The sequence below is a fragment of the Pseudorasbora parva genome, chromosome 22, assembly GCF_024679245.1.
Source record: "Pseudorasbora parva isolate DD20220531a chromosome 22, ASM2467924v1, whole genome shotgun sequence".
Classification (NCBI taxonomy): domain Eukaryota; kingdom Metazoa; phylum Chordata; class Actinopteri; order Cypriniformes; family Gobionidae; genus Pseudorasbora; species Pseudorasbora parva.
This window is the reverse complement of record NC_090193.1, coordinates 5,357,458-5,385,300: the sequence shown is the minus strand read 5'-3', so window position 1 is coordinate 5,385,300 and position 27,843 is coordinate 5,357,458. Positions and strand designations below refer to the sequence as shown.

The following is a 27,843-nucleotide window of genomic DNA, read 5'->3' as shown; positions in this document are numbered from 1 at the left end:
GTATTAGACAAGAATGGGACATCATTCCTATTCCTAAACTTGAGCAGCTCGTCTCTTCAGTCCCCAGACGTTTGCACACAGACAGGGGTAAACATGGCCTTGTCCCAACTTTATAGAGGTGTTGATGCCATCAAATTTAAAATTAAAACTTATTTTCCATTAAAATTATACATTTTCTCAGTTTAAACATTTGAAATGTCATCTATGTTGTATTCTGAATAAAATATTGAAATTTGAAACTTCCACATCATTGCATTCTGTTTTTATTCGCAATTTGTGTCCCAACTTTTTTTGGAATGGGGTTTGTAATTTAAATAAATATTTCTTTGAACTTATTTGTAAAAGAATCCTAAAAAAAAGCAGTTTCTACAAAAATACTTAGCAGCACAACACTTTCAACATTGATAATAATAATAATAATAATAATAATAATAATAATATTAATAATAATAATAATGACTGTTTCTTGAGCAGCAGATCATTATATCAGAATGATTTCTGAAGGATCATGTGACCCTGAAGACTGGAGTAATGATGCTGAAAATTCAGCTTTGATTACAGGAATAAATTACATTTGAAAATATATTCAAATAGAAAACAAAAGCTATTTTAAACTCATCATATTTAGTAATATTACTGTTTTACTGTTTTTTTGATTAAATACATGCAGCCTTTGTACCCATTCAGGACGATTTGTGGACATTTTGCAAAGATTACAAGCAAGCATTATTAAAAAAGACACCGCCACAAATTATGTAATTTTCTTATGTTTTGAGCTGATTATTTTTCCATCCAAAGGAAGCATTGCCTCTTTATCCTCCTCAGGTAAAACACTCTTGCAAAGTGCAAACAACATCCGTTAGAAATTCAGTCAGTGTTTGTACAACTAATTGTCATTATGTAATGTCCGTACAAAACTTAAAAACCTTTAGAACTTGTGGTTTAATTTAATAACATGATAAACTATATTTCAAACTGCCTCATTAGTTGACATAGACACATCTTCCAAACTGAATGTGCTATACCGTTGAACTCAAGGTCCAATCCAAAAATTACAAGCATGAGTTGATGCTCATCCAAATGTATTGCAGCATGAAACTGCTGATCCAGAGTTGTTTCTACATGGCAGGCATGGCCATATTCATAATGAGAAGTGAAGCAGAAGCTGATCACAGACCAGCACGCTTCGTCTCTGAATAAAGCTCAAATCCCAAAGCTTCATCCATTTCTGTGTGTTCGCGTCTATATGATCACTGATCCTGCTGTAATGAGCCTCCCTTTCTCCCAGACGAATTAGATGAAAGCGCTTTGGTTCTATTCTCTCTGCATTGTAATCATTAGAATGCACGATTCAGTGCGGATTTTGTGTTGTTGCTGTCATGTCAGCACAGCTCATACAGGATTTTTGTATCCCATGCTGGCAAAATGAGTCACAATGAGCACATTTCCAAAAATGTATTGTTATATTCAATTTAATGATGTATGATTTGTTGAAATCGGGCAAAAGATGAGTGAGCTGCACCTGTTTAAGTCGATAGAGCCAAAGTCAATTTTGAGAACATTTTCTGAAGGCTCCAAAACATAATCACCCAGCAAAATCACTAAAAAAAAGTCAAAACCAAATATCTATAGGAAAAATATATATTAAACTTTTTCCCCACAATTGTTTCATTAACATTAAAGGGGTACTTCAGCGCTGGGAAGATGAATCTTTATTTAAACTGGGTCATCAATGCAGTAGAAATGTGAAATTATTTTTGAATTTGGTGCCTTCTAGACTGAGAAAAGACAGAAAATGTGTTTTTGTCCCATGGGGATGAAAGACTACAATTCCCAGAATGCTTTGCTGCCCTGTGAGGCCATTCCCAAAGCCACCGCTACTGGATTACTGTGACTGAGTTGGAGAAGACACTACAAATAAAAACTGACCATGTCTGTTCAATGTAATGAGTGAGTCACCGCGCGAGTATCACAGCACTGAGCACTGACTGCAGGAGTCAGATAAATGAGCTGATGAGCTCTCGTGATGAGAGCTGAGGTAATCGCGACTACACTCGCGGAATACATTCACAACGCGAGTTCAGTTTGGCGCGTTTCAGTTCATGACTTTGCAAGCTTAACTTTCATAGAAATTAATTTGAGAAGTTAAAAGACTTACATTGCTCACCATAGCTCCGTTTAAATGAGTGCCTGCAGCTGCGAGCTGAGCTATGAGCGTGATCTCCATCCCTCATGTGCGGGTTCAAAACATGCGGAAATGGCTCCCTCTGCTGGCTTTAGCCTTTGAGCAAACATTCCTCCTATGATGCAAATATCGTCAATTTGCATCATAGGAGGAATTTTTCCAGAAATAAAATGCATAAATCTCTTGTCTCAAGGGGATATGAGGGGGGAAAGCACAATCATTTGAATATACTCCAGGGTTTCTACCGATACAAAGCCATATGCTAATCGCTGCAGTAACCCTTTAATGAGAAACAGACAGCCTATATTAAGACCTACTTTACCGCATGGGTCTAATATAATGTTACATATCAGATATTTTCCCCCAAGAGTTCACCAAAGGCACGTCCTTTCACCAGCCTGGTTTCGTTTTAAAACGCAGCATTTTAACTTGGTGAATATTTATAGCGATGGCATGAGTCTGAACCAATGAAAGGTGATTTTCAAACTCATGCTGATGTAAACAAAACAATCTCACTCGCACTGACTGACAGATCCAAATAGTGAGCACAAAGACGTCTCAGACATATCACCATATCACCGCTATAAATATTCACCAAGCTGGAATGCTGCGTTTTAAAACGAGACCAAGCTGGTGAAAGGACGCGCCTGTTGTTGAGAAGAGAACAGAGAAAAACTGAGTTCCCTTTCGAGAGAGGTTCCTCGTATTACGTATGGGAAAAACTCCTTTTCTCGAGAATGTGAAGCAAAACTTTTAATAAAGGTATCTATGTAAAGCGCAGTGAGCTGCACGGCCATAGCCCAGCGCGAGGAGCGCTCTGATTGGCCGGGCTGCGGCAACTGCAGGAACCTATGGTGAGGCGGCTGAGAGGAACGAACCAATGGGGGGCGTTCCAGAAGCCCGCCGAAAAAGGTGCTTATATTTGCATACAGGAGGCTATATAAGACCCTAATTCGCCATAGGTGTCAGATTTTATCTCCTTCAGCGATACCTTCGCTGGTCTCCGGAAGAAGCACCGCCGTTGAAAAGGCACCAGCGGAACCTGCAGCTGAGGACGACGGACTCCCTCTCCGCCTTCTCTGCCGTTCCAGCTACGCCATCCGGCGTTATATATCCTTTAAACTGTGTCTATGTTGAGTGTTATATGTGTTTGTGTGTGTGTTGCCGCTGCAACGCCACTTCTAGAGCTTACAGGCTTGTTCTACTCGAGGACTCTCTCGTTCCGCCGCGTCGTTAAGCGCCGCGGAAAGACGGAGCTCTTCTCACTCTCCCTCTGCTCTCGTCCCGTCGCGCTGAATAGCGCCGCGGAAAGAGAGAATGTTAGAGGACATGAGCACACTCAAGCCGAAGCTCTCTTCACTCTGCCGCCGCCGCGGCTCTTCTTCCGCCGCTGCCACAGAGTTGTTCCCACTCTTCTCTCATTCCGTCGCGCTACAGCCGCGGACAGAGAATACTAGAGTGAATAGGCGAACTCGAGCCGAAGCTCTCGTCACTATACCGTCGCGCTGAGGAGGCGCCGCGGACAGACGGAGTTTTTCCTCGGACAGAGTTTTACCTCACGCTTCCAATTCTCTCGTCCTGTCGCTCTATCGCCGCGGACAGAGAATACTAGAGTGAATAAACAAACTCGAGCCGAAGCTCTCGCCGTGCTAGAAGCGCCGCGGACAGAGTTTTACCTCACGCTTCCAATTCTCTCGTCCTGTCGCTCTATCGCCGCGGACAGAGAATAAGTTACTAGAGTGAATAAACAAACTCGAGCCGAAGCTCTCGCCGTGCTAGAAGCGCCGCGGACAGAGTTTTACCTCACGCTTCCAATTCTCTCGTCCTGTCGCTCTATCGCCGCGGACAGAGAATAATAGAGTGAATAAACAAACTCGAGCCGAAGCTCTCGCCGTGCTAGAAGCGCCGCGGACAGAGTTTTACCTCACGCTTCCAATTCTCTCGTCCTGTCGCTCTATCGCCGCGGACAGAGAATAATAGAGTGAATAAACAAACTCGAGCCGAAGCTCTCGCCGTGCTAGAAGCGCCGCGGACAGAGTTTTACCTCACGCTTCCAATTCTCTCGTCCTGTCGCTCTATCGCCGCGGACAGAGAATACTACAGTGAATAAACAAACTCGAGCCGAAGCTCTCGCCGTGCTAGAAGCGCCGCGGACAGAGTTTTACCTCACGCTTCCAATTCTCTCGTCCTGTCGCTCTATCGCCGCGGACAGAGAATACTAGAGTGAATAAACAAACTCGAGCCGAAGCTCTCGCCGTGCTAGAAGCGCCGCGGACAGAGTTTTACCTCACGCTTCCAATTCTCTCGTCCTGTCGCTCTATCGCCGCGGACAGAGAATAATAGAGTGAATAAACAAACTCGAGCCGAAGCTCTCGCCGTGCTAGAAGCGCCGCGGACAGAGTTTTACCTCACGCTTCCAATTCTCTCGTCCTGTCGCTCTATCGCCGCGGACAGAGAATACTAGAGTGAATAAACAAACTCGAGCCGAAGCTCTCGCCGTGCTAGAAGCGCCGCGGACAGAGTTTTACCTCACGCTTCCAATTCTCTCGTCCTGTCGCTCTATCGCCGCGGACAGAGAATACTAGAGTGAATAAACAAACTCGAGCCGAAGCTCTCGCCGTGCTAGAAGCGCCGCGGACAGAGTTTTACCTCACGCTTCCAATTCTCTCGTCCTGTCGCTCTATCGCCGCGGACAGAGAATACTAGAGTGAATAAACTAACTCGAGCCGAAGCTCTCGCCGTGCTCATTCTACCGCCGCCGTGCTGAAGCGCTGCGGACAGAGAATACTAGAGTAAGTTAGACGAGCGAGCTCGGGCTGTTGGGTATGTCAAGAACAATGTCGCTGCAGCGCGCGCTTACTGCCAAGGAAGTTGTAATGGCTGCCTTGTCATGATAGCGCGCGCCCCTTCCACAGCGCGTTGCTGACTAGAGCGCGGCTTACTTCATAGCACGCGCTCACTGTCAGAGCATAAGGGCGTCGGAAAATGGCTGCCAAGCTAAGCCCTTTTTTCACTCTATCACTTCCAGTCCCCTTTATTCAGGCGGCTGGAAAGGTTTTTACACTGTAGACAAAGTGTCCACTACACAGTGTGCACCCCTACATAAGCACTGTTAATTCAGTCTCACAAAATCACAAATAAATCCCGCCGCGGCCGGATTACACCATATAAAGTCAACTAGCCTTATTGCAGTCAACTAGCCTGTGGTCAAACACGCTTGTCTGCATGCGCGCTTTCAGTCTAGACTAGAGCATAACGGCATTGTGGAATGGCTCACATACCACCCGCACTTCCTTACATTCTCCCAGTTCCCTTAAGTTAAGTGACTGGAGATGAAATATTGCAGTCAACTAGCCTGTGTTAAACACGCTCGTCTGCACACTAATGCTGTGTGCGTTTACCCCTGTGGATTTGCTCACTGGTTTGCACCGTGGGTATTCTACGTAGGTTGTGCGCCACTGCACATTGTTTACACTACACACAAAAGAGCTTTCTATGTAGGAAATGTGCCCACTTTACAGTCTGCACTCCTGCACCCAAGCACTTTTCACAAAGTTCACTCTCGCACACACAATATAAATGTGAGGCGTGCGCCCACTGCAAAGCCTGCACCGCCAAAACTAACACTATCCCCACAGTGTTAAAAGCAGTGTTACAGCACAAGCAACCCGGCTAACAGGCCCCTATTACTAAGCGGCCAGCCCCCGAATCTAATTCAACCCCTGGCTTTACGAGCCCAGGCCTGGCAGGCCATTCCTGGTATATAATATTGGGTGTTGAACATATAAAACGAGGTTCTCGCTACAGTTTTGCTCGCAGACCCCGCGATTCAAGCCGTGGTCGAGCCCTCTGTAAGAAGCAGTGTCAGTCACGTGCTTCTCGCTGAGGCATTGAGACTGTTAAAGGAGAGAGCGGCGAAAACAGTACACCCGACGCTAGCGAGTCAGGTTTTTACTGTCGCTAATTCCTCATGCCGAAAATGGGTGGCGGTCTCAGGCCCATTTTCCAGGCATCTGAACAAAGCACTTATGACACGCTCGTTTCAAGGTGCTGACGGTGAAACAAATCCTCGCGCACATTCGCCCCGGGGATTGGGTTTTCTCAATAGATCTGAAAAACGCATACTTCACGTTACGATAACCCCCCACCCCCACTACAGGCCATTCTTGAGATTCGCCTTCGAGGGGCAGGCTTATCAGTACAGTCATTGTCATAGACTCAAGACTTACGGCATAAGAACCACCACGTCTTGATAATGTACATAAAATCGCTAGGGCAGCCGAGATCAGACTCCGTTCACTGCATGGCTAAGCATCTCCTTTTATGGGCAGAGCACAATCTGAGCTCCCTAAGGGCGGCTTACGTGCCAGGTATTCTGAATCAGGGTCCGGACATGTTATCCAGAGGACCCATGTCCCCAGGGGGATGGTCCCTTTACCCGCAAACAATTCAGCTTGCACAGCACACGCTGCCCAATATTTTTTCTGCAAACGCAGGGATGCCCTGGCCCATGTTGGCCCAGACTCCCTCTATATGTTCCCTCCGATCGCGATCCAGCTGCAGCCTGTGCTTTTTAATAGCCCCACTTTAGAAGAACCGCACATGGTTCTCCATACTGTTTCAGCTGTCAGACACAGCCCCATGCCTATTCTGCCAATGAAAGGGAAGGTCTGGCATCCCGAGCTGTGGGCCCTCCACGTATGGCCCATCAACGGTATCCGGGAACCTCTCTGACAAGTTATGAACACTATTTCGGAAGCTAGAGCCCCTGCTATCTGGCAGCTCTGCTTGAAGTGGTCAGTGGTTTTCTAACCAATGTGCTACGCGAAACATCGACGCACACTCATGCGAACTGGCGGAACCGCTCGCTTTCTCCAAGAGCTAATGGATGCGGGTCGTCCCCCCTCCATACTCGGGGTGTGTGTCTCCGCCATAGCAGCTAGCCACGCTCCTATCGCGGCACATTCACTAGGGAAAAGTGATCTTATTGTGTGTTTTCTTAAAGGGGCCAGGAGATTCAGCCCGCCTTGCCCCTACCTCGGTCCCTATTTGGAACCTCGCCATGGTTCTGGAGGCCGTGAAGGGTTCCCCCTCCTAACCACTTCAGAACACGAGCTTGAAGCACATATCACTCAAAACCGTTTTTCTGCTGGCTGTGGCCTCGGTTAACCGAGTGGGTGGCTTACCTGCACTCTCCGTGAGCCCTTCCTGTCTTGAGTTTGGGTCCAGCAACTTCAAGGTTGTGCTCAAACCGAGGCATGGTTTTATGCTGAAAGTGCTATCAACCCCTTCAGTATGCAGCTCTTTGCACTGCTTAACCCGCGTCTCAGAGAGAATAAGACGCAAACATATTCTGCCCAGTCAGAGCATTGAGATTGTATCTAGAGCGCTCCGCCCCCTTCAGGCAGTCGGATCAGCTCTTCATTGCTTCGGTGGCCGCACTAAAGTTTGTGCTGTCATGAAACAGTCTCTCACACTGGATAGTGGATGCAGTCCCACTAGCATATAGGTCCAGGACCTAACCTGTCCTACAGGCATTTAAGCCCACTCCTCTAGAGGCATGGCCTCATCTTGGGCTTGGTCGTGTGACATTTCTTTGGAAGATATCTGTGCGGCGGCAGGCTGGGCCTCTCCGTCCACTTTTATCAGATTCTACAAGTTGGAGGTTCCAGCTCTACAAGCAGGGCTTCTCTCCATCTAGGCTCTATCTTGACCCTGGCAAACAGATTGCCTTACATTTTGGCCTGTACACATTAGTCCTTAAGCACTATTCATTCATCATAAGATCCGACTATGTCCGATCAGCTGTTCAAACGAACCGACTCTTCCGGTTCTTCATTCCCCTTATAAGCCGCCTCTGTCGGTGTCTCGGGGGTTTATAACATGTGCTTTGGGTATACTGGGTCAGTCAGCACACACGGCGCTTTACATTGTGTTCCCATACGTAATACGAGGAACCTCTCTCGAAAGGGAACGTACTCGGTTACTTTCGTAACCTCGGTTCCCTGAGAGAGAGGAACGAGTATTACGTTCCGTGCCGTGTTTATGCTTCTCAGGTATCGCTTCAGTCGATCTTAAAACCTGACACCTATGGCGAATTAGGGTCTTATATAGCCTCCTGTATGCAAATATAAGCACCTTTTTCGGCGGGCTTCTGGAACGCCCCCCATTGGTTCGTTCCTCTCAGCCGCCTCACCATAGGTTCCTGCAGTTGCCGCAGCCCGGCCAATCAGAGCGCTCCTCGCGCTGGGCTATGGCCGTGCAGCTCACTGCGCTTTACATAGATACCTTTATTAAAAGTTTTGCTTCACATTCTCGAGAAAAGGAGTTTTTCCCATACGTAATACTCGTTCCTCTCTCTCAGGGAACCGAGGTTACGAAAGTAACCGAGTACGTTTTCATGGACAAAGTATAGGAGTACAGAAAACGTACAAATAAAGATACTTTTAGATGTTTAATTGCTATTTGGAGCATTTGGGTCACTAGATATATATATATATATATATATATATATATATATATATATATATATATATATATATATATATATATATAGTGTTTTTAGGCCATTTTGAAATAGGCTATGTCATATGACAGAAATATTTTTTTTCTTTATAGGACAGTGCAACCATGCAGTTTTGTGCCAACAAATTGGACAAGAAGGACTTCTTCGGGAAATCCGATCCCTTCATGGTGTTCTACAGAAGCAACGAAGATGGCACGTAAGTGTCCTACATCGATTTATAATTGCCATACGCACTGTGAAAGGAATATTTCCCATGATTCTCAGCACTCAAACTCATCCCATACTGTGAGACTGACGAAACATTTTGCTGCTCTGTGGGACATTTGTGGGCTAGAAATGACTCTCTGTGTGCGCACAGGAACAGGAACAGGCCTTTCTATCCTGGTGTTACCCAGAGTTCCCATCAAAGCCTCTTTACTTAAGTGACCAACGTGTTTTCAAGAGCCGTGATCGTGTAGTTTGCCGTTTTGTCTATGAGATCAAAAATACTCAACGGAGCAACTAAAAAGCTCTGCAGAGGCTCGGATGAGTCAGAAGGTTTAGGGTGTTTTAATGATGCTCTTGGGCGCTGATGAAGGGGCTAATTATCAAATGTTAAGTAATGTCTGTTTATAAAACGGAAGGATTTTCTTTTTGCAGCTTGATAATTATGCTAAAGTGCAATTTAAGTTTACAAAGATCATTGGGGAGCATTGTTATTATTTAAATACATGAAACATAAAGAAAATCTGTGATTTGCAAAGTTAACCCAATGTGAATGTCTGTTGACTTGCTAAGACTTTAACAGTATGGTTCATCAGCTTTGAGATAAGCGGAGCAGGTGGCGGATGTCAGTCATGTTCGAGTTTCCTCAGGAGTTTTGCAGTGCCTCTATGTCTTTGTGTTTTTGTTCGTTCTCTCAACATGAAGGTTTACGATCTGCCATAAGACAGAAGTGGTGAAGAACACCCTCAACCCTGTGTGGCAGCCCTTCACCATTCCGGTCAGAGCTCTCTGCAATGGCGACTTTGACCGGTAAGTAGTTATTTTTATGTCTTTATTGAATGAAAATAATATGAATGCACACTTTAAAAAACTATAAAGTTTTTTAAAGGTAAGCATAGTGAGTTACCAAGGTGACAACGGTTAGTGAAGAGCTTGAGATGTGTGTGAAAACGTGCCTCTACCTGCATTAGTGCAAAACCTACAGTTTACTGTACAATTCAAGTTTCCAGCTGTAAATTAACACACAGTAACTTTTCTGTTCACACAAATGATTATTACTAGAGTAGATTATCGATAATAAACACTTATTTTTGTGTGGTACTTTGTACAATACTATGCTATGATCACCAAACACTTTTACCACAATGCATGATTTGTAAAATAATACATTTTAATATTTGCATCACATAACCAGATCCATATGTGTGGCTTTTCTGAGGTAGTAAACTTGCTCTTTAGCTCACCTGGCAAAGTGTTGCACTTATTTAATGACTACCATAGTCATATCACTAGAAATTACATTGTGTGTCAAACGTGTGTCAAAAGCATACATTCACACACAAACTGACCACTGACCGCAACTTTCAGACGCCATATTTATTTTTTTAGCTCAAATGACAAAAAAATAAAAAAAAGCACAGGAGTAGAAAAGCACAGGATTGTGGGATACTAAAGGCAGTGATGGGTACATGTAGTAACACTATATTTTAAGGTGACGTAGACACTACTACATGTACACTACTCTAAAAGTAAAATGTATAATGTTTTTTTCTGTTTAGCCTAATTTACACCAGTAATAGATGACTGATCACGTCTTCCCTCGGGTAGATGTTAGTACACATTAATAATAATCAAGTTGTCTGCATTTGCCCAAACTGATTTGCTGAAATCATAATGCGGACGGTGAAAGGGAATTGCCGCTAGCACACATCCTGCTCACTATAAGCTTGAACGACCAGCTGGGGATTCGACTTGGTCTTGGCCGTGGATACGCCTCCCCAAAATATACATGGTATACCATTAATATACCATGGTCTCTCATATTCAGGTAGGCTTAGGCTTACATAAAATTCAGGAAAAACGTCATTTTCATATGGGTTTAATACAGAACGCTACTTAATTATGCTTTAAATATGGGACGATTCCATATTATATGGAACGTTTGGCAACCCTAAGCGAGGGTCACCACCCTGTCACGACCAATCAGCTTGGGGAACCAAAACCGCATGTCACAAAATTACGTTCTTGGCTGTGTGTGCTCTAGCTGCTTTCTAGGGTTAATCGTTCATGACAGGCACCACGCTGCAATACAGCGCTGAGATGTGCCGCATGCCACGCCAAATCAGGAAGTGATGCATTTCATAGTGCCCGCATTCAAAAAAGAAGGCCAGTGGCAGGAGTTTACGGCAGGTTTATAAATGTTTGTTCAACCAATAGTAATAGAAACGTACTTGTTACAGTCAATATTTCCCCATTTCCATTTTGGACCCACTGTATATTAGGTGGCCTTAACTACTATGTACTAACATTTTAATTAATATTTTCATACAATGCATTTATTGTGTACATACATGTTTTACATTGTACTTACATTTTAAAACATTTTACCTGAATGTAATTAAGTCTGTAATTAATTTCTGTATTTATATTTGTAATTACACAGTTGGCACTTCCCTTACACTTAACCCTACCCTTAAACTTAACACCTGTCCCTAACTCTACCCATATCCCCCCTCAATATCAGCTAAAGTGCTTTGCAATACAATTTAAACACACTAAGTACATTGTACTTATTTTTTTATGTGAGTACATAGTAGTTAAGGCCATCTAATATAAAGTTGGTCCTCCCTTTTCCACCACTAGGGGTGCAAAAACACTTCAGCTATGAATGCGAAGAAATTATGAGCTGTGACTTATTGTTCACTCCAAAATAAAAATGATCATTATAGAGCACTGCTGGGATGGCATATTTTTGATGGCCAAAACCAGCAAACGCATTACATTTTAGTGGTTCCAGTTAAATGTTCCCAAAGTCGATAGGTTTTTGGTTAAATGCCTAAAACAAGGTCTGTGGTGAACAAGATATTTTCACGTTTTATTCCACGACATAAAGGACATCAGTAATACCCGCTTGTGATTTTTTTAAAGCTTTTCTTGTCTTGTAAAATGCAATTGCTAACAGTCTAAATGTGACTACAGAGGTTGTCTGGGACAATACACATCATCAGCAGAGCAACTCATCTATTCACTGGAAAAAATACATAAAAAAAATTAAAAATTGCTGTACAATCACCTTGGATGTTTAAGTCATTAACAACTTAAATTACATTAAACTGATTTTGAGTTTAGTTGAATCTTGTGTAACAAACTTAAAAAAGTAGCACATTGTTTAGCTTATTTTGATTAGTTAAAGCAATGTAAAAACGCTGTTGTCTTAACTTCCACAGCCTTGTGTTTAATGGCCCTCTCGCAAACTATAATAACTCAAACGTTCAGGGAAAATGGTTTTAAAATAAAGACTGAGAGTTGTCAGAAGTTTAGTGATGGTGACGTTGAAGTCATGTGACTGTGGTGTAGTTCGCTTATAATCTACGTTTGGCTTTTTACTTCTGCCGAATGCATTTAGGCTTCAAATTTCATAACAGTTTTGTAAGAATCATAAAATTTTGCTTATTTTCACAAATAATCCAAAGAAAATTTGTCAAGAAAGTCAGGGCAATACATTATCACTGCAGCGCTCTATTTACTCACAAAAGAAGACATTTTGAAAAATATTTCAACTGTTTTTTTGTCCATACAATGAAAGTCAATGGGGTCCAGTGTTGTACCACTGTCACTGAGAGTAAGTAAATGCAACAGAATTTGAATTTTTTGGGGTGAACTAACCCTTTCCCTATGTGATGCAGATCCTGCAAATCCTGTTTCATTTGAACTATAAAAATGCTTTCAGCGCATCTCTTTCTGTATCCCGCTGTTTGCCCTGGCTCATCATACTGCAGAGCCCTGGCACTCCACCCATCAGGCATGGCCATATCTTTGACAGGCCATACACATCATGAAAGAGCGCTAACAGAAGGGAAATAAACCAGGACAGTGAATATATATGGAACATAAATTACATGATGTTGCAATGCCACCACAGGCGGTTGTCTCTTTTGGCCTGAGAGACTGTGCTGATCTGTGTGAATGAAGTTCCCAAAGAGGGCAGTGTCAATATATCACCCATGCATTTTTACTTCCAGAGCCCATTAAAATAGCTTCAGAAGAAAGTAGATATGAAACATCCCCCACACGTCTCCATGGTTTTATTCTGATCTCAATTAATTTGAGACGGTAATTAAATGAATCACAGATGTTCTACTTCAGACTAAGAATAAACCTCGGAAAGGATATATGCCTCGTTTTATCTATGAAAACCTTAGGCTAAAGTTTTTCTGGAATAACATTTCACTGATGTTCCTCTTTCAAACGACGACTGTCAAACTGAGTTTGAAAATGCAACCCGAAATATATGAATGATTTACCAAGAGACTGCCACAGTTTTGCAATAAACGTGGGTGTTGACATTCGTTGTGGCTTCCCAGTCCCACACAGCACGTTTTTCATGCAGCGCCTGAAGCGTAGAGAAGCTCAGATCAACGGTTTGGTTTGAGGTCAGTGTATGGGAATTAAAAACAGCTCTGGATTGTACCTTCAGCCTTAAATATCTTCTGCACCGCTCCTTCCCCGCCTCCCGTCCTTGCTGTTTGGGCTCAGAGCGCAATCTATTTTCTTCTCCTGTGTTGTGAGGTTTGATAGACAGCAGCCGAGGGAGCCGTCTTGGCGGCTGCACTCTCTTACTGTCAGGGAACATGACGCCCAGGTGACAGATGCTCAGAGAGGTGCTGACTCACTACTTTGAAGATAACGAAAGTCAAAAGATGCTACCGCCCACAATTCCGTGGAGGGAGCGCTTTTTATGCTTTACTTCTTCGACTACAGCAGATATTTCTGATATTTTGCGTTAGCTTTGCCTTGCTGGTAAGGTGTGCAAAACTTTTGCCTACAAGTCAAACGACAGTGTTGAGGTGCAAAAAGTTTTTTATATAGAGTTTTACTTTGTTAACTTCAGTTACCCACTTAAATCAGCTCATTTAATCCCCCTCATGGGGACATTCTAAAACGCTTAACGTGAAAAACGCTTAACGTGGCTTAATGCACTGTTAGGGGTTAACAGCTTATGACCCAGGACCAGTAGTGAAGAAATGAAGACAGAGTCAGGATTGCAATTAAATAAAAGAAAAATTTACTTAAGAATAGTTTGCAGTTTCAAAAGCAGAAGCCAGCTTCAAGTCTCACAAGGAGTTCGTAGGCCGCGCTCCCTCTCTCACCGCCTCGTTGCCTCGCCCTATCGTACATACAATTGTCCCAACAGTTATACCGTTTTCAAGGTCTTATCCACGTCATTACTGCGATGTGGATGGTTCTGATTGGCTCAGAGACAATGCACAGTCATGGTAAATTTCCACTCGAGTCAGTTAATCTGATGCACGTTTCCACTGACGTGTCACTTGTTGATGCTTTCACCCAGAATCAGGCCCGTAGTGACCTTCCAGATCTGGAGCAGGCGCCAGCTTGCCCAGAACAACAAGTCCACCCATCTCTTAGGGTGCCCATTGACACCATTCTGATCTGTAACACAGAATATTGCGCACATACACAGATACACAGTCTCTCCAAGGTTGGAGCTGATTAAGCTGCTGTTCTAACTAGTTCTTACCAAAACATACTGATAACATGTGCTTTCATTTAGTGAGAGGGACACACAATAGTACAGGCAATATTCATCTTGAGTCTTTAGTGTTTCAGTAAAAGGAAATATAAAAGAAATAAAACATAATTAAATGAAAGACAAATCCACATTTCATATCTGGAAGCCGGGCTAAGTGAGCAAACCCTGTTACTGCACTCCTGACATGTTAGGGGTGTATGATACCTCCAAAATCCAAACACATGACCTTGTTGCCAGTGTTTAGTGACATATCACACATCTCTAGGCCAGACCCTCAGTCACTCCTCAGAGACCAAATGCACACTTTAGAAAACAAGAAACAAAGCAAAATCATAACTGGAAAGAATCATTATAATAATATAGGTAATATAGGAAGATAAATATTAATTAAGGTTTTGATTATGAAGTTAATTAGGATATGAATATATACAGGTATATTGAAGCGGCAGTGGATTTCAGAATCCCCCCCTTCACTCCCTCCTAAAGGCCAATTTTGGGGTCCCAATGACCCCCTAAAGTTGGTCTACCAATTTAGACCGCTTCATAATGTTCCATGCCCTCCCCTTTTTAGTTTATAATCTTTGAAAAAAAGAAAATCTCTTTTCCCCTCAGGGATTTAACTTCAACCAATATTAATCTCATCTAATTTGGTTTTATCATTGGCTTGATTGATTACAATAAGCACATATTCATCCTCAAGAGGACATACTACATTAGCACCCCATGTTAAATACCACCCCATTATAAATACCAAGATATCTTATCTAAAAAGAGGGATTTTAAATACACTTCTTTTAAACACAGACCTTCTTCATCTTCAAAACAATAGTGGTCTGAAATAAAAATAAACAAAATAAATAGGCATAATAATCCATCCAATTACATTCAGTCTCTGCATAAAACATCCTTCAGTTTACAGTCTACATACATGTACCATCTTAATTACACATCCTATTCATTTCTTTCTCAAACATGTTCATAACATCCATTTCATTCGCTTTTCGCTGATTTTACTCAAGAACCTTCTTGTTATCAATTATTTTCTTGTTATCAATTATTTTCTTGTTATTTTCATAACTCCATTTTCTTTTCCACATAGATTTCCACATACTCAAATCTTTTTGTTACACTTGCTTTTTCCATCAAATCCAGTTTTCACTCATGATAGCCCACATCATTTTTAACTTAAATGAACATAACCATAAAATTGTTAATGTTGAAAACTTCATCAAAATGACGTAATTATCCATTTGTATTACATTCAACCAGCTTGTTCACATCTTTATCTTGTGACATTGTCCTCAATACCAATTATTTTTCAAAATAACTTTTTAAACCCATGTTATTTAGTAAACCATTCAAAATCCATTCATTAGGGTTTCCTTTAAAGTAACATTTTTCTTTCAATGTCTTGTCCATTAAAACTCTTTAGGCGTAAGCTCCAAATGACCAAAATCTTAACCCTGTTGATTTATGTCATCTGGCAGTGATACTTCTCATCAAATCCTCACTAGCCTTCCTTTGCCACTTACACCAAAATTGTTATAATTTTACCAAGAACTTACAAATTTTCATAATCTCCCATATTACTTTATAAAGTATTCAAATTTGTACTGTCATCATCAATTTATTTAAAACTGTTCTAAAACAATCTGTATTTTGAAAATCATTCAATGTATTTAATTTGACTTCAGGTAAAATAAATTCTGTCAGAAGTTTTATTTTCACAACATTAATTTTTAGGGCTATTTCTCTCTTGATTTAACTTGTCACATTATTCTTTATCAAAAATAGTCAGTCTGCTGATGCACCATGTGATCATTATTGTTTCAGTCTTATCTCTACTGCTCTACAGAAACCAAAATATAATTTTACATTATCTCTCAATCCCAGTCACACAGAAAAACTTAGTCACATGCTCCTTTAACATTATTACTAGACATATAATGTCCTGCATCCATTTAAGGGATGAAAAATAAAAATCAAACTTTTTTTTCTTTTAGAAGTGATCTTTTTGGTCGCCCTTCTGCCTTCAGAAATATGAGGGATTCTCTGGATGATTTATATAGTGACTTCAGCCAATTTGTCACTTTGTCTCTGCCGTCAAGTTTCTAACATTTATGTTTACCATTTCTAATCAATTGACATTATTTCAATTTAAACCCTCAGATAAATTTAGAGATGGGTGTTTAACCCATTAAGAAACGGCAATCTTTAACTTTATAATTCCACTTCAACTAATCCAGAGATTAATTCAAATCAGCATCATAAATGACAAAATTAGTCATAATTACCAGTAACGGACAGAGCTGGATACCAGTCCACTTAAAGCTCGTCCCATGTTCTGGATCAACTTTTCCAGATTCCTTCAGAATTAGCAGTTCCTTTAAAGGTTGTCGTTTGCCTTAACCCTTCTGTAATGATAAACACTCATTCCAGAGGTTAATGACCTCACACACACTATCAGGACAGAACAGTTTCACAAACCAACACATACAAAACATAAAGTGCAGTCATCAACAAACACAAACATTAAACATTTAATTTTGAATTGCTCATTCTCAAAATTTGCTTTTAGTGTTTAACTAAAAAATATTTAAACTCAGTTCTTACGTGGTTTCTTAACCAATTTCAAATCATGTCTGTTCATTATTCCTTCATTTTTAGAGAAGTCAGCTGGGTTGTTTTGGCTCTGATATCATTGCTTTTGTTTTGTTTCAGCTTTAGCACGACGATAACAGACAGAGCACCATTCCTCCTTCTCAAGCAGTCTCTCTTTCTCTCTTACACGGATAGTCTCTTATATTAAATTCATTAACCTTTAACCTTTACAAAGTTTAGAAATGTAAATGTTTAACTTTCAAATTAGAGCTATAAAATCATCTCAAAATAAGTTATGCTATGAATTTTTTTTTCTTCAAGTTACTTTAGTTAAATACCTTTTGTTATCCAGACCTCCTGTTTAAACTTCAACAGCTGTCCTTATTTTTAGACACCACCATGCCTTCAAATTCTCCTCTGCCATATCTAATGACCTGCAGGATTAAACTCATGATATGGAAATATTAGTTCAATATCACAGTTTTAATGATTCAATTAATACTTTTTTTTTCTTTTCTTTTTTTTTCTGGTCTCCACAAAAGTTATTGACAATCACCTCATGGTCTCAGCTGGCTCTTGAATGACCTTTACCATCATAACTTTCACTCAGGGTCTTCCCTGGCATTCACAAACAATGCGGTATTTGAGTGAGCGGTATGGAGGAGCCATTATTAGGGCAGGCCATGCTGTGTCTTGTCTGGACTCTCGGCCCCTACAACCACAGCGTCCCCCCTTACTGATGCTGCTGGCCTCACAGACATCGGTTCAACTCTCATACACACCTCACATAAAACACCTCCCTTCTTGGAAGTGCCCAATGGCGGTGACCCCCATGTCTTAGGTCGTCCCCCGCTGACCAAAAGAGGATCTTACCCGTCTTCGGCGAATCACCCTCATTCACATTGGTCATCGCTTGAGATCTTTGATCCTTAAAATGGATCAAATGTTTTTCTGGAGCCTTGGGGAAAGTGCATTCAAGAGTCACCAGAGCCATTTAGTCTGCTTACTATAGGTAAAACATGGAGACAGGTTAATCATAACACTATTTAATCACTGATACCATTTTACATCCTTCAAACCGCAACATATTAGTGCGTAGATTATACTCAGTGAATTTAGCCATAACAACTGTCCATTCAATTTAATGTCCTGCATGTTGACTTTGACCTGATCCATTGGTCCTGTGCATGGTGGCGGCTAAGATTAGACAAAGATGTCACTGGTCATGGAATAATTTATTTAAACATTTCAGTTCATTAAAATTCTGTATTTGAAAACATCTTATACCTTTATTATTGCCCTCCTAATGGCACTCTTTCACTCTTTTTAACAAATCACTGTCTCTATGATTTTCAACTGGTGCACTGTGCTTTTACTATAAATCTCTTATCACCTATGACACAGGCTCAGATAACAGCATTGAGCTGGTTTTGAATGAGAGAGAGACTCTGAGTTATTCAGGATGGTTCACTGTGTTTTCATAAACTTTATACTACTCACACTAGCTCAGCATAAGATCTGGCTAGAAATTAAAATTGTTTTCAAATAAGACATCAAACATTTCCTTTTAAAACTCTATCCTTAGACAGAGATCACATTTTCAATTAATTAATTTTATATTTGTCTTTTTCCCATACAATTAATTTAGAAACTTTACGTTTCTCAGATTAAGTCTCTGTTACTCTTTCAAGTTTGGCCATAGCACCAGAAATGGTGGGGGCCAGATTCAGATAAGCGAATTGTTTTATTACAGCTCTGCACCAGCTTATCTTTTGAAACCAAAACCTCAGCATCTAGGGTTTTTAACATATTAACACCAATTTATCTTATAAAAACTGTTTTTACCAACATTGAGGCAAATTAACATTATCAGAATTTTTCAAGAGTTAGAGTAACAGGAACCACCTTTTTCATAAATTTGTCTTTTAAACTTCTGTTACTATTTATAAATTTTCTTGCCTCACGTTTTTCAGTCAATGTCTTTAATTTTACCTCAAAATTGTAATTAATTTTCATAGATCTTTCCTTCAAAAATAATTACTTAAGACCTTATATTCATATTTCACTTTGTTACTTTCTTACTTTGTTTCATCTACAAAATTGAATCTGATGGGCTGATTTGCCACCATTTCTACACCTTATGGGTGGGAAGTTACAGTTACATACAAAATGGCCCTGCTGACCACAATTAAAACTCTCTGTCATTTAGCAACTGGCATGTTTCAGTCTAGTTCCCAGTCTGTAAGGCGGTGCCTAAAGCGGCACTCGCTCGGACAGTCAGAGAAGAGAAGAGCGCGCGAGAAGGGAGGGGGCAGATAAGACTGGCTGCTCACACATCTTGGCGTTTTCGCTTTTTCAAAAACAATCTCAAGCCCTTTTTTTCAGACTACACCTCAATTCCAGTAATTTCAGACGTTATTACGTTTGGCAGTTAGACTATACCATCCCTCAGTAATCTTCTGGGATTTTTCTTACAGGGGTTAAACCCCACTCATTTTACAAATTCATTAATAAGCACTCTTTGTTTGTAGCAAGTCAGGTTGCTATTTAACTTTTCAATCAGAATTAAAACCTTGCTGCCATGTTTAAAAAAAAAAAATTTTTTATTAAAATGTTCTGCAAATTTCTTTTAAGTGAGGGCTTCAGAGCAACGCTAGTTACAGCATCTGCTCTCTTTCATTTCAACATATTATCAAGACTGATCAAGTTACTGATCATCTCACAATTATCAGCCATATGTTAGTCAAAGTTCATACTCACCGAAACAGCAAGAGATGGAGGCGGCGATCTTTACCCAACACAGCTGTGGCTTCTGCGTGATGAAACTGCAAAGAACACTTGGTCACAATTTATATTTTACTCGGGATCGTTCCAGATGCATCCCTGGCAAACAACTCCTGAATCTATTTTTATTTTGTTTAACTAATAACTAATATTTTATTCCCTGACTGCCCGATTCACTAATTTCTAAACTCTAAGTTCGGGGATCCCCTTATCTGAGATGGAAGAAATAGCGCAGGTTTGCGATGCCTACTGGACTCACACACCGTTCCAGGGACGTACTCCTGTAGGGGTAGTGACCGCACTAAATGCCCACCGGGGCCCCCTTTCTTGAGTACGCTTCAATGCGCTGCCTTCTACCGTTAACCGTAACGATGCCATCAGCGACTTTACTTTATACTATCACACAAGTATAATCAACTCCTCACTCCTATCGAAGTGAAGCTCTCTCGTTCCCCTTTACCATCTCTTCCAATCAGATAACCCTATCCAAGTAATTAAAGCTTTCTACTACCTTATTTGTTGTTTTGCCAGGGGTGTCACCAAGGAATGATTGCCCGTGCATCCTCCACCAAAACTGTTAGGGGTTAACAGCTTATGACCCAGGACCAGTAGTGAAGAAATGAAGACAGAGTCAGGATTGCAATTAAATAAAAGAAAAATTTACTTAAGAATAGTTTGCAGTTTCAAAAGCAGAAGCCAGCTTCAAGTCTCACAAGGAGTTCGTAGGCCGCGCTCCCTCTCTCACCGTCTCGTTGCCTCGCCCTATCGTACATACAATTGTCCCAACAGTTATACCGTTTTCAAGGTCTTATCCACGTCATTACTGCGATGTGGATGGTTCTGATTGGCTCAGAGACAATGCACAGTCATGGTAAATTTCCACTCGAGTCAGTTAATCTGATGCACGTTTCCACTGACGTGTCACTTGTTGATGCTTTCACCCCAGAATCAGGCCCGTAGTGACCTTCCAGATCTGGAGCAGGCGCCAGCTTGCCCAGAACAACAAGTCCACCCATCTCTTAGGGTGCCCATTGACACCATTCTGATCTGTAACACAGAATATTGCGCACATACACAGATACACAGTCTCTCCAAGGTTGGAGCTGATTAAGCTGCTGTTCTAACTAGTTCTTACCAAAACATACTGATAACATGTGCTTTCATTTAGTGAGAGGGACACACAATAGTACAGGCAATATTCATCTTGAGTCTTTAGTGTTTCAGTAAAAGGAAATATAAAAGAAATAAAACATAATTAAATGAAAGACAAATCCATATTTCATATCTGGAAGCCGGGCTAAGTGAGCAAACCCTGTTACTGCACTCCTGACATGTTAGGGGTGTGTGATACCTCCAAAATCCAAACACATGACCTTGTTGCCAGTGTTTAGTGACATATCACACATCTCTAGGCCAGACCCTCAGTCACTCCTCAGAGACCAAATGCACACTTTAGAAAACAAGAAACAAAGCAAAATCATAACTGGAAAGAATCATTATAATAATATAGGTAATATAGGAAGATAAATATTAATTAAGGTTTTGATTATGAAGTTAATTAGGATATGAATATATACAGGTATATTGAAGCGGCAGTGGATTTCAGAATCCCCCCCTTCAGCACTAAGACAGTGTTAAAAACACACCAAACTCAGGAAATATCATTAATGAAGTATACTATGCACAAAAAATCAGATGAGCCCAGAATATGAATGCAACACGGTTTGTTACACGTTAAGCGTTTTTCTCCCATAGAAAACCATTATAAGAAAACGCTTAGGCTTAATGCACTAAGACAGTGTTAAAAACACACCAAACTCAGGAAATACTTCATTAATATGATATTTCCTGAGTTTGGTGTGTTTTTAACACTGTCTTAGTGCATTAAGCCACGTTAAGCGTTTTTCACGTTAAGCGTTTTAGAATGTCCCCCCTCATGTCATTCCAAAACGATTTGTCTTTTTCTGGGAAACAATAGCGATGTTTCCATCCAAAGTTGCGAATGTAATTTTAAACTGAAAACTTTGACGACAGGCCTTTCAGAATGACCAAAGTGTTTTGTGTAACGAGATTGGTCTACTGGTTGGTCCAGGTATGACGTCCCATCGCAAAGTCGTCTGACTTTTTTGATGCGTCGAGGAATTTATTTGGCAAAAGTGTCTACATAGTTTATGTGCATCGTTATGTTTTTTTTTCCCAGATAAAAATTTATCTGACTTATTTTTAGAATTTATGCTCGTTTTGGCATTTTCATTCAGTGCTTAATGCAATATCCCAAAAAGCAGTGGATGGAAACATAGCTAATGTTTTCGTATATACAAGGAAAGTCAGTAGGGTCTAAAACAACATTAGACCTTGTTGACTTTAAGGGCCCTATATTTTACCGATCTAAGCACACAGCGCAGGTGCACTCAGGGCGTGTCCCAATCCACTTTTGCTAGTTTAACAATGGAAAAACAGTCGGCACGCCAGGCGCATGGTCTTAAACGGTTTTACTCTAAACCCAATGCCTTCCGAAGATCGCAGACGGCCTCAGATTACTATTGTTCAACATTCACTGCTCGTTGAAACATCACACTCTTACTTCATCTGGTCAAACTCAGTATCATCAGACAGATTAAAGACTCCAGCCTCGATATTTGAACACTGTTTATGACATTCATTTCTTAATTTATGTCAGGAGTGCATTATTATCGATCCGTTATGAACGATATTTTGAATGGAATATCACACTTCTCTCTCGTTTGCAGCAGCTCAGCTGTGTTCACACAGATCGCAAAGAACAGCTTTCAGTTTAGCTCTTAGTTCAAAAGTTTCATTTCTATTCATTTCTCACAGAATTATATGATCTAAAAGAGTTAAAACATGCACTTATCTCTCTCTGGGCCTGCGTCTCAATCAGCTCCCTAGTTCAGTAGTCAGGGCACTGATCAGGACATAAGTCAATGGGCTGACTCCCTGATCAGTGCCCTGAACTAGGGAGCTGATTGATTGGCGTTCATTTGCTCACTGAGCTGCCAATAATATGACGTGCTCAACACCGCCCTCTGAATGACTCTGTGAAGAACGAACCTATTCTATATTTCTATGTGTGAACTAAGAAGCTAATAAACACACGATAACTATGGAATAAGGTTTTTGTGTCATTTTTCATGTGATTTCGGCTATTTTATTTCAATAATGGATGTTTACATTACGACTGCTAACAGGTGTAGCGATTAGCTCCATATAAAATGATAAATATAACATGTTTTGATATGAATGAAATCGCGACAGGAAACTAATAAAAACACTCGATAGTGGTCTAAAGTGACAAAGAATGAAGGTGTAATTTTAATGTTTTAAATTGTGTTGTGTAGCTTGATGCTAACTGAAGCTTTGATACACCTGTTGGACCAAGAGCTTTGTCAGTTTATGTTACAATAATTCACATGTGCTTTTAGTTTCGTTTTCTTTTCTTTTTTTAGAAAGACTAGATAATGTGGACTACTAAATAAAATACTGCACTGTCATTTAGGCAGGCATACATGTTATAATGGTTTTGAATAATGGCTGTTAAAAAAACAAAAGATTCATAACAAAAGAATAATGAGGATTACGTCTCAGACATTCAAAAGTGTGAAACGATCGCTTAGTGAGCATAATGTAGCATTAATTGAGCTGTTCTCCCCGCCAGACATTAGACAAAAGACTGCAAACGTGTCTTCAGGCCAACAAATGTATTTGATAAAAGCATCTAAAAAAAATCCAGACATGGTCTTAGAAAATGTTTCATGAAATTCAGTTTTGGACATAACAGCCTCAGATTTTAAATAAAGCATGACCACACTTGTACCTTCAATTTAGTTGTCGTTATAAGTCGTTATACTACATTCATATAATATTTTTATGAATGAAGAAAAATATTTAAAATATTAAAATTTTTATGTTTTAGCCTATATATCTCTATATTAATAACTGTCTGAGTAATTCTGAGTATTCAGCTGTAAACTCTCAAGTGTTGGCTTTCTAAATATATATTGGTTATGTGTATATTCAGAATAACTTATGAGCAGCTGTCTTTTTACTATGAGCATGTCTAAAGGCTCCATTTGCCAAATCGGGGATGACAGGCAAGGGGTTAATGAGTCATGGGTGTGCGTTATGCGTTATGCACCCGCCTATAGGCACATATTACTAACACACCCTTTAAATAACACAAAAAATACTGTGCTATTGACTTTAGAGCAGGTGTGTGTTGGTCAATGGCACAGTCGTTTTCAGTTCCTCAAAATAGCAACACACCAACAATGCTCCTGAACACATCTGGTTTACAGACCAGACGCCCATGGATGAACAGATGGGCGCAAGTGCATTTCCTATTTAATAGTTCTGCAGGACGTGAAAATGATAACTGCAGCGGGCTGAAACTAGCAAAAAACACTTGTGTCAAGCCTCATTGCGCCGGATGAATGATAGGGCCCTAAATGTTTCGCAAAACAAACCCAAAATATCTCCTCTTGTGTTCCCCAGAAGGAACAAAAGACTTCAGGTTTAGAATGACATAAACTGCTCAGGGAATTATGGATATCGAGGGACATATATTAGCCCACTCATTTGCTTACCTCCCCCAAAAAAACATCAAGACAGCTCAGCAGAACTGAGCCAGCCACCCCAGGACATTCATTTGTGCTTTTATTCCAGAAACTCTGTGCCCTCTGGGCATTGACTTTGTCAATGTAATCATAAGAATAATTTACGTTCTCCATAAATGGCTGTAATGACTTGCGTGGGAGTTCTGGACTGTTTGCAGATAGGAAGTAAACAGGAACAGATTTTTTTTGCCGGTCTATAGAGTTTTCTGAAATGCCTCTCAGTCGTACTAATGAGCAAGCTTTAGGAGACTGTGTTTCATCCTCATTAATATGGGCAGTAGCTAGCTTAATTTCTTCAGAAAATCGTGTCGATGTAAGCCGCTGAGCGAACACCTGCCACAGGATGCATTCGCCGACCTGTGCTGCTTTTGTTTAATTGTGACTGATGACTCAATTTAAGACTTAGCATCAAGAGGCAACTCTTGTACAAGTTTCTGAATTATTAAGCCATGAAATCCCACTGAATTAACACAACATAATGTTCATTATTTTCCTGGAAAAGGCTGATTTTCTCACTATTGCACTTAAAGGTGTTAAAGGGGAGAGATGGACTCTCTCTAAATTAATCGCTTGCTAATTTCTTTTGATGGACATTCAATTAATATGTTCAGATGGCATTTAGTTAGATCAACAATTGTGAGATTTATTCCACTTTGAGTTTAAATTAATTAGATAATTTTGATTGATGAATTAATTTTATGCTGGATAGTAGAATTTTGTTTTAATTAAATTAATAAAATTTGTGTCATATGATTCTGACAACTAAATCAAAATAGCAAAATCTGTCAGATATACTATGTTAGTTGTTCTGCAAAAAACAAAACAAAAAAACACCTCATAGGGAAATGTGTACCCTGGCGGCTTTCCAAAATGTACATTAATACATTTGATTAATTCTGGCTAAAATAAAACACATAAAAACCAACACCAACAACAGCAATTTGGGCAAATTTAGCAAAGGTGCATCCATTTATTCCCCTGAAATAGTGTATTGGATGATGCATCATCCATGCCAAACTCATCTGTAAATATGCTAATTGTATGCAAATGAAGCTCATTATACAGTAGATACGAAGCCCACCACTGTTTTCCTCATGCAATTAATGATGCGTTATTCTTGCTTGTGGAAAGCGGGTGGTAAACTGAATTTATAAAAATACATGTTCTTGCGTATGTTCTTACATTTTCTATTGATCATAAAAAGAAAAGAAAGTTTAAAAAAAGTGGGAGAATAGCATTATAACTGGGCAGATCTCCAGGCACACCGTGAAGTTTATGGCACTTTAAAGAGTCAATTTAAGTGTCTGCTGATGCTGAACATCACAGAGATAGTGTACAGGAATTATGCTGTTTAAATGGCATTCAGCCTTAAGTGTTTGGCTGTTAGCAGCATTACTTGATGTGCATAATTCCTTTAGTAAACCAGGAAGTAAAAGAACACAGACAGTGGATGCACAATCCTAATGTTTTGATTTGTCATACACACCTGGGCTTTTTTCTGTTTTCCAGAACAATCAAAGTGGAAGTGTATGACTGGGATCGTGATGGCAGGTAAGCTGATGACTTTTGATGACTGGTTTTTATTGTGAATAGTAAAGAAAGAGTGTGCAGTGATATTTCACTTTAGTGAATGTGTGAATCTTCTCATCTTTTTAGCCATGATTTCATTGGTGAATTCACCACCAGCTACAGAGAGTTAGCCCGAGGTCAGAGCCAGTTCAATATATATGAGGTGAGATGTTGATCTCGTAATTCTGTTCAATAATTTTTTGTTGAATGTTTTGTTTCCCCTCATAATATACGCTACAGCATCAGCTCTTTTCTCACAGTGTCAGAAATGGTTAGATAAAGGATTTGGTTTCTCTAAACAAGTGGTTTTCAAATGGTTTTGGCAAAAAAACAAGCAAAAAAAAAAAAAAAAAAGGCTGACACACACAAGTACTTAACATACACATAAATGGAATAAACAGGATAAGATAAGGCCCTTATATAGCAGTCCCAACCTATTTTTTGTTAATACAATAAAGTTAGAGTGGTTGTATGAGCCACCACAGTCATTTAAAAATATAGAAAAAATGTGAAAATAAAGTGGCATTTTGGAAACTACCATCACTATGGTAAATACACAATACTAACATTAACTATTAATGAAACATGGAAACTGGTCCTGATGAATAGAATGCATGCAAATCTTTCCCAGCTAACACATTGGTTATTGTTTATTAGTACTCTTGGTTATATCATAGCTAACTGACAACACAACTGCTCATGATTTCATTCACTCTTGTGTAGGAGACTGGCACAAGCTAGAAGAAATTGTTGAATAAAGTCGTTATTTTTGTTTGTGTTTGCGCACAAAAAGTATTCTCGCCGCTTCGTAAAATAAAGGTTGAACCGCTGGAGTCACATGGACTATTTTAATGATATGCCTTTCTGGGCCTTGAAAGTGTTCATTACTGTCAATGGATGGTTCAGAAAGCTCTTGGGTTTCATCAGAAATATCTTCATTTGTGTTCTGAAGATGAACAGTGGTCCTACAGGTTTGGACAACATGAGGGTGAGGAAATAATGACAGAATTTTCCTTTTGGGGTGAACTAAACCATTCATTTTTCAGCTAAAACATAAATCTCCCTCTAAATCCCCTCAAATATTTTCATTCTTAGTTTAAAATCGATTCCTCAATCTGAAAGACGGTACAAATGTTCAATGCAAGAGTCCCGTGTTTCTCATGAAAAACCACCCTCATTCTCATGAAATGTTGCAGGGATCTAAAAGTCTCTTTTTTGTTTTTAAAGCCCTTGGTGAGCATGCAAATGGGAATTACTATGACAGTGTTCCCGAGATTATGAATTATTACAGTGATTTACCACCCCCTCCCCAACGGGTTCTGATATTGCGAGCATTCCCAGTACTCCTACCTTCCAATGCGCTGATGCCAACACATCATCAACACATTATAAAATATCTCATGGCAGATGAAGCAGTGAATCAGGTGGCCTGTGAAAATGTTGGGAACTCTGCAATCAGGTTTGATCATTCATAGTGTCTCTTAAGCCCCTTTCACACTGCACGTCGGACCCGCAATATTCCCGGAACATTGCCGGGTCGCCTTCTGTGTGAAAGCAACCACGTCCTGGGATTGATTACCGAATTCGACCCGGGTCGGGGACCTAGTAATATTGCGGTATTCGACCCGGGACGAGCGCTGTGTGAACAAAAGCCGAAACTAATGCCGCAACGTGTACGTAGTTATCTTGCGACTCCTAGAGCTTGTTTTTTCAATAATACAACCCTGCAGTGCTAGAAGAGCTCGTCGGTGTTTTAAACGCAGAGAGTGTTCGTATACAAAAGAAACTA

General features: G+C 40.4%; 1 protein-coding gene across 2 annotated transcripts in view; it reads left to right on the top strand.

Annotated features, from left to right (window-relative positions):
* Positions 1-27,843, top strand: part of cpne5b (copine Vb) — a 244,805-nt gene that overhangs the window by 150,764 nt on the left and 66,198 nt on the right. For both annotated transcript variants that reach the window (XM_067432338.1, XM_067432337.1), the window contains 4 exons: positions 8,804-8,907; positions 9,621-9,725; positions 25,995-26,036; positions 26,142-26,217. In XM_067432338.1, coding sequence (XP_067288439.1) covers positions 8,804-8,907; positions 9,621-9,725; positions 25,995-26,036; positions 26,142-26,217 — 327 coding nt within the window. The remainder of the gene's footprint in view (positions 1-8,803; positions 8,908-9,620; positions 9,726-25,994; positions 26,037-26,141; positions 26,218-27,843) is intronic.